General features: G+C 36.3%; 1 protein-coding gene across 1 annotated transcript in view; it reads left to right on the plus strand.

Moving 5' to 3' along the window:
• TPR (translocated promoter region, nuclear basket protein) overlaps window positions 1-7,707 on the plus strand; it is a 73,511-nt gene extending 65,804 nt beyond the window's left edge. The window contains exons 46-51 of the mRNA XM_079696515.1: window positions 453-559; window positions 2,025-2,120; window positions 2,261-2,417; window positions 4,105-4,223; window positions 6,603-6,698; window positions 7,513-7,707. Of these exons, the coding sequence (XP_079552641.1) occupies window positions 453-559; window positions 2,025-2,120; window positions 2,261-2,417; window positions 4,105-4,223; window positions 6,603-6,698; window positions 7,513-7,568 (631 nt within the window). The 3' untranslated portion in view covers window positions 7,569-7,707. The remainder of the gene's footprint in view (window positions 1-452; window positions 560-2,024; window positions 2,121-2,260; window positions 2,418-4,104; window positions 4,224-6,602; window positions 6,699-7,512) is intronic.
• The last annotated feature ends 30 nt before the right edge of the window (window positions 7,708-7,737 follow it).

Below are 7,737 nucleotides of genomic sequence, written 5' to 3' on the forward strand. Positions count from 1 at the left end.
CTTTCAGTTAAGAAATGGGCTCAAGAGGTGACCTGATTTATCTATGACTAAACGTTGAAAACTGACACAAAGCTTTTTTCATGACTTTATTCTTTTTTTGTTACATTTCATGTTCAGTTTATGTTGTTTTCAATATATCTACATAGAGATTTCTAGCAGATTCAAGAAATGTGAGGCGTAGTTCAGGACAGCTGAAAGCTATTTATGTATAAATCATGTATATATAGACCACATAATACGAATCACGTGATTTATATTATTGCTAAATTCTTGACAACTGATATTTTGAAAATATTTACATAAGTGAGAATTCCATTATCAACTTTATTTTCAAACTGTTTTCTTCCTACTTTGTTTATGCTTATTCTTCCTTCTTCCCATAGTCTTTCCATTATTGCAGTTTAAACAAGGTAACTTTAAGTGTCATCTTAAATTAATTTTTGTCTGTTTAGTTCCCCACAGGTTGCTGGCGTTCCTAGATTCCGTTTTGGGCCACCTGAAGATATGCCACAAACGAGTTCTAGTCACTCTGATCTTGGCCAACTTGCTTCCCAAGGAGGTAAGTCGCTAAATAAAAGCTTAGCTCTCCTGGATTTGCATGTATTTTGGTAATAAGCTGTTCTGACATGATTTTTTTTAAGTGAGCAAATATTAATATAAAAAAGTCTATATCTAAATAAACCTTATCCTAATTTATGGAAAAAGCTATAATATATTTACTACTTATTAAGCACTGCCTTACATATTAGTTTTTCCAACAAAATTTTCAGTTCTTTGGGCATAATGACTAGCTTTTACATTTGTATCTCTTTTGGCTTTTAGTATAGTATCAGGAATATCTGTTGTGCTGATAAATATACCTAGGTGCTAACCAGCCATTTTAAAGTTGTTGGAAGGAATACAGCATATTTTTTGTTTAGTTTGACATTTGACATTCCTAGTTAAGTGTATAAAACTAGTTAGATATTTTCCATTAACATTAAAAATAAGAAAAATAAAATGTTAAAAAAACGTGGAATGAGGGCTTCCCTGGTGGCGCAGTGGTTGAGAGTCCGCCTGCCGATGCAGGGGACACGGGTTCGTGCCCCGGTCTGGGAGGATCCCACATGCTGCGGAGCGGCTGGGCCCGTGAGCCATGGCCGCTGGGCCTGCGCGTCCGGAGCCTGTGCTCAGCAACGGGAGAGGCCACAACAGTGAGAGGCCCGCGTACTGCAAAAAAAAAAAAAAAAAAACGTGGAATGAAATGACCCCTAACATAAGCAATAGCAGTTGGTTATTTGGACATGAATTGTGCTATTTCTGGAATTAATTACCTTTTAGTCATTGGTTGGCATTCATAGAACCCACTATATTTCCTGGAAGCTATTATGGCATTTTGTAAGTGAATTGGGAATGCATACTGTTTTAATAATAAGCCCAAAACAAAGATTAATCTGCAGCCCTCGTGTAAGTCATGCAATACATCTTAGTCCCTGGTGGTTTAGGATGTGAGGTAGGTCTAACACTGCTTCCCTCTACCAATATGAAATTGTGAGTTGACTTCAGAGGAATTCACAATTTTATGTGGCTTTATTATAGGACACTTCCAAGACTTGGAAGTCAGATCTAGGCTTGAATTGGAATGCTACCACTTTACTAGTAACTTTGGGAAAGTTAATTAACCCCTTTGAAATTCAGTTTCTTTAGCGAAAAGGAGACTGATAATACCTTGCTGTTTTGGTGTAGAGTAGATTCAAACACAGTACCTAGTTCATAGTTGGGCACTCAGTAAAGTTAGCTTGTATGAAACTTATAAGAGCATTTTAGCTGTTTTTTATTTAGGGTTACTTAAATTAGTGTTAGGGAGCTTAAAGGATACATTTAAATTGTATTTACATTTTTGAGGGATTGATTTTTGCTTGATGGGCCAATTGTGGGCTTCAACAAAGTTGTGTGTCTCTACTGATTAGTTTTTTTCTTTTAGATGTCTGGGATATTGACAATATTTTGTTCTTTCAATCATTAATATTCAGAATTGTCTTTAGGTTTGGGAATGTATGAAACACCCCTCTTCCTAGCTCACGAAGAGGAGTCGGGTGGCCGAAGTGTTCCCACTACTCCTCTGCAAGTAGCAGCCCCAGGTAGGTGTCAAAGGCAGATCAATAGATTATGTGTTATAATGGTAAAATGGAAACCTGTGATATATCTTCTAGCTAAAACTTAGAGAAACCACAAAGTTGTTAAAGTTTTCATTGCTTTTCTGGTCTTTCATTTTTTCAAGTGACTGTATTTACTGAGAGTACCACCTCTGATGCTTCAGAGCATGCTTCTCAGTCTGTTCCAATGGTGACAACATCCACTGGCACTTTATCCACAACAAATGAAACATCAACAGGTGATGATGGAGATGAAGTATTTGTGGAGGCAGAATCTGAAGGGTAAATGTTTACCGTGTAATTTTTGCTTGCTTAAACTTGTCAGACTTTTACTTTTTTTTTTCTTTTAAGTCAGGAAGCAACAGTCTCTTGAGCTGTGTTTTTAATAGCATCCTGTTACAAAAGTAAACCAAGCCATATATTTTGGAAAACTAATTTTTGCACAAAGTAACATATTTTAAGACTTAAGACATTGTTATTACAGAAGACAAATAATTTTTTAAAAGGTTATCTCCTTGAAAATTGCATGACGCATTCTAGAACAAAGTATTCTTTAGAATCACACTTCCATTAATGTCGCTGCTTGAACTTTTCCCCAAGAAAGAAGGCTGTCTGTGAAAATTAGGAAATATTAGGAAATGACTCAATTTTCCATTTAGTAGTGGGCTCTCAAGCAAACCTCACCTATTTTTTATTTACGTGCATTTAGAACTTGGTCTGAAACACTAACTTGTTAAAAATCAGGAATCTTCAAGACCTGACTGTTTTTAGCACATCAGTTATAAACAAAGTTTAACAAAAGAAGTATTTCATAACAAATCATCTGGGCTTTTTTAAACCAAAGGAGGTGGAGTAATTTAATGGAAAGAACCATTGGACAGTGGTCTTGGAGAAGTTTAACTTTCAAGGTGGAACCTGATTCTTCATAAAATAAAAAAAGTTGGACTGCTTCATAGTCAGAAGCATAGCTGGAAGTAGAACCCAGATTTCCTAGGTAGAGCTCAGAGGTTTTGTTTTATTTAGCAACACTTTCTTAGTGTAATTACAGGCCAACTCTAGTATATAAGAAAAAAGGCAGGTCTATTATTATGCCTCTAACACAGTGCTGCTTAATTTGGGGAAAGTTACAGATCCTGCTGAAAATACTAGCTGCCTTTAATTCCATACCATGTATGCAGGTCCCTTTATATATGTCATTTCTAAACCACACAGTATCTCTGCAAAGTATTATCTCCATTTTACAAGTGAGAAAGCTCAGACTCTGAACATTAAAGTAACTTGCCTAGGCTGCACTTCACCAGTTCTTCTCAACTTTAGCAGAATCATGAGAGGTATCTTTCAGGTACATTGTTATTACTAAGTGTACTAAAGTTTGCAGATGATAAAAACTGGAACAGATTCAAGTTATTCTTGTACTCTTATCTCCCTCACTTGCTTTTTGATGTACTTTCTCGAATGGGAGAGAGAGAGAGAGATGGAGTTACAGCTTTGAGCCAGGAATTCACCTAACCTAGCTTGTCCCATCTGGGCTAGAGCCCATGGTGAAATAGTGGTATATTATTAATAGTTGTAACTGTTGTGAATTATTTCAGTACTCTGCTTTCCTAGAAAGTTGTTTTGTGGTATATCAAAATCTGGATAATATATCTCTTGTGAATGTCAAAAATGTGAACATCTTTTGTCAAAAAGAAAAAACAACAACAGCAAAAGAGAGGAAAAAACAAAAATTAAAATTGGAACATGTCCTAGTGAGAAAAGGAGGGAGGAAAAAGGAGCTTGAGCTCTCTTTTCCCCTGCCTTTTAAAAAAAATGTACGGTTACCAATATCAGAGACTGCAGTTTTGAGTTGGAGGGGAGCTCTGGGTTATTTAAATGGCAGACTATTGAAAAATAAAGTTAGGGAAAAATTTAGGATATATTCTAGGATCAGTTTTGTATTTTCTAATCAATTTTTGTTTTCCTTTCTTAGTATTAGTTCAGAAGCAGGCCTCGAAATTGATAGCCAGCAGGAAGAAGAGCCTGTTCAGGCGTCTGATGAGTCAGATCTTCCTTCCACCAGCCAGGACCCTCCTTCCAGTTCTTCTGTAGGTAAGTTCCTGCTCTTGACTACAGTACAGCTTTTATACATCAAACTTGTTTGCAAAAGATCCTGCTCTGTTAGTTACAATTGATAATTCTTTTTTCCTTGACTTTTAAAATGCTTCATTTAAAAGAGAAATTTTATTTTATTGAAAGGAACTTGGCTTATATTAACGGGAATTGGTTACATTAGAGGTGCTGTAGGGGCTGTGAGGGATGGAGTAGTACTCCAGGCCTCCTGCCTGTGTTTAAACCAGAGCAGCTCCTTTTTTATTTCTTCTGCATATTAGGTTCTACATGAGATTTGGCATGGAAGGTTGAGGGTTGGGAGGCCTGTTGCTTCAAAAAAACAAAAAAAAAAATTGAAAGGTACTGATATAAATAGTTTTAAAGTTTGGTTTTTCACGTTTTTGAAGTTAACTTTAAAAAGGGCTATTTAATGTATCTTTCTTGCAATAAAACTTAATTCTGCAGGACTTTTTAAAAAATAATTAACATTCATTGAGCACTTACTGTATATCAGACAGTACTCTAAGCCCTTTACCTATATTTACTCATTTAATTCTCACACCAACCCAACGTGGTAAGCACACATACCCATTTCATAGTAATGGAAACTGAGTCACAAAAGGTTGAAAAATTCCTTCCAAGTCACATAGTGAGTAAATAATGGGCAAGCCAGGATGCAAACTCAAGAAGTTCGACTCCAGAGACTCCACTCTTAAACAGTATACTACACTAGCTTATCTAAAAGTTTTTAGGTAGGGGATTACTTTTATTATTGAAGAAATACATACTCAGTCATCCTCTGATTGTTTTCATTTTAAATTGTTTATAGCAGTAATCCTCAAACTCTGTCATGGAACCTTCAGGTTTTATGGAAGACCTGCTCGGTTACTACTTTTTTCAATTATGGAACTTTCCTATCTCAAGATCTTTTCTCCCTTCCAGCCGCTTTTCTGTGACACATCCACCTGTAGCCAACATCCCCAGGTTCAGATCCTGTATCTGCCTTTTAATAGCTAGTAACTTTAAATCTCTGCTCATTTCATTGTGAAATATGGGCATTCATAACTCATCTTGTAGTCAAGATTAAAAATAATGTATGTAAATTATATAACTCAATGCTTTACACACAGTAAGAAGGCCCCAAAAAACTGTAGCTGTCATAGTTACTAGTAAAACAGTAATATTATTAATAATACAATACAATAACTGAAGTTCTGTGCCTCCAGTTATATCCTGATGTCCCATGAGAATTGTCTTTCCTCAATAGGAGAATTGGTACTAGCTATATCTTACTAGAGCTTGCATAAGAAAATATGGTTCTTGTTCCCTTTTACAGTATAATCTGAAATTAGGGTGTTTTTAAATTTATTTGATAACATAAAACACTAAACCTCCCCATCTAAGCAATTATCCATTTGGTCAGCAAATACTTAAGTGCCCACCAAGTGCCAGGCAATTTCACAAAAACGTTACTAAGAAAATGGTATTTAAGGAAAGACCTGAAAGAGGTAAGGGAGCGAAGCTGTGCAGCTCTTCAGGGGAAGGTGTTCCAGGATGAGAGAAATAATAGATGCAAAGTCCGTAAGGCAGCAGTGTGATGTGTTCAGGTCAGCAAGGAGGCCTGTGTGACTGGAGCACAGTAAGGACAGAGAGAGACTAGCAGGAGGTAACAGGGTGGGGGAGGAAAGATCTAGGAGACCATTGGAATTTCTTCGGCTTTCATGGATGTAGCAGGTTTTTGGAGGGCTTCAAACAGAGTGGTAACATGTTCTGCTTTAAAGACTTAACAGTATCAGTTTTGCTGCTGTGTAGAGAAGAGACTGAAAGTGAGTAATGGACAGAAACAAAGAGAAAGTTTAGAGGATATTGCAGTAATTCAAGGTAAAGATGATGATGTTTTAGACAGGATGGTAGAGTCAAGGTTGTGAGAAGTAGTCAGATTTGGGATATATATTTAAATTAGAGCTTGCAAGAGTTTCTAATGATTGGATTGGGGGCTTCTGGAAAAGAGGAGGGTCAGATATGACTCATGTTATATTGTAATGGACTGTTGTTTCCTGAGGGATGTGGTATTCTGTTTCCCATTGTATTCCCCAACCCCTAGCACGGTGTCTGATAAATGGATAGGCACCAAGTACATACTTATTATTAAATTAGTAGAGTGAATGAATGAAAAAAGTCAAAAAGAACTTTTTTTTAACTTTTTACCTTTTCTGTTTGTTAAATGTCCCTTGTTAAAAAAACAACATTTAAATATTGAAAGCAATGGGCACCTCTGCATTTTATCCATGCATTCATTTAGTAATTAGTTTTTGTCACTATAACTGTTTATTAACTTGTTTATTAACTTGCTTTCTTGTATATTAATGCTTTTCCTAGATACCAGCAGTAGTCAGCCAAAGCCTTTCAGACGAGTAAGACTTCAGACAACATTGAGACAAGGTGTCCGTGGTCGTCAATTTAACAGACAGAGAGGTAAATTTCTAACATATTGATCACGTGATAGGATGTGGGATAGTAATAAATGGAATGAGTTTTCTAATCCTTAAGCCTCCAATGTGTATCTAGTTTTTTGTTTTTTTTTTTGCGGTACGTGGGGCTCTCACTGCTGTGGCCTCTCTTGCCGCGGAGCACAGGCTCCGGACACGCAGGCCCAGCGACCACGGCCCACGGGCCCAGCCGCTCCGTGGCATGTGGGATCCTCCCGGACCAGGGCACGAACCCGTGTCCCCTGCATCGGCAGGCGGACTCTCAACTGCTGCGCCACCAGGGAAGCCCCGTATCTAGTTTTTTTAAAACTAGTTCCAAGGGTTGATTAGATAAGTACACATTGAGCATGTGATGTTTACTAATCTGTAAACATCTTGCAGACAAGTTTGTATACCATAGGTATATCATGAATATGTGCTTATATTTTATTTTTATTCATTTCTTCCTTAAATTCATGGTATAATCTGGAAAAGCTAAACTGTTATAGTGCTATGTAGATGTAACTACTTGTTATACAGCAGAATAAAGCTTTGTGACTTGTTTAGCTAGTAAAAGAAATGTAAAATTTCAATATCTCTGTTTTCCAATGTAACTGTTAGAGATTGCATTCATGTAATAAAACATTAATCTGATTGTTGTAAGTTCCACTGAAGATGTGACATGTCTAACAGTTTTTTGTCTACATGCCTGCACACTTGATCTTGAAAATTTTTATAATGAACTAGGGTAAGTGAATGCTCTAGTTTTGAGCTAACTTTTTAAAAGATGCATTCAGTTTAATTCTTTTTCTCTCTTATAGGTATGAGCCATGCAATGGGAGGGAGAGGAGGAATAAATAGAGGAAATATTAATTAAATGTTCTATAAACTATAATAACTGTGAATAAGATAGTCAAATCTGTTTTAGTGTAATGATTGTCAAGTTGAAAAACATTTTTGTATTTAAATTGGTATGCTTATATCAACATTCTTTATTAATAAAATGTGTTTCAGTGTCAAAATTTATCATTCTTTTCTTCATTTTA

This window comes from Hyperoodon ampullatus, assembly GCF_949752795.1.
Source record: "Hyperoodon ampullatus genome assembly, chromosome: 2".
Classification (NCBI taxonomy): Eukaryota; Metazoa; Chordata; class Mammalia; order Artiodactyla; family Ziphiidae; genus Hyperoodon; species Hyperoodon ampullatus.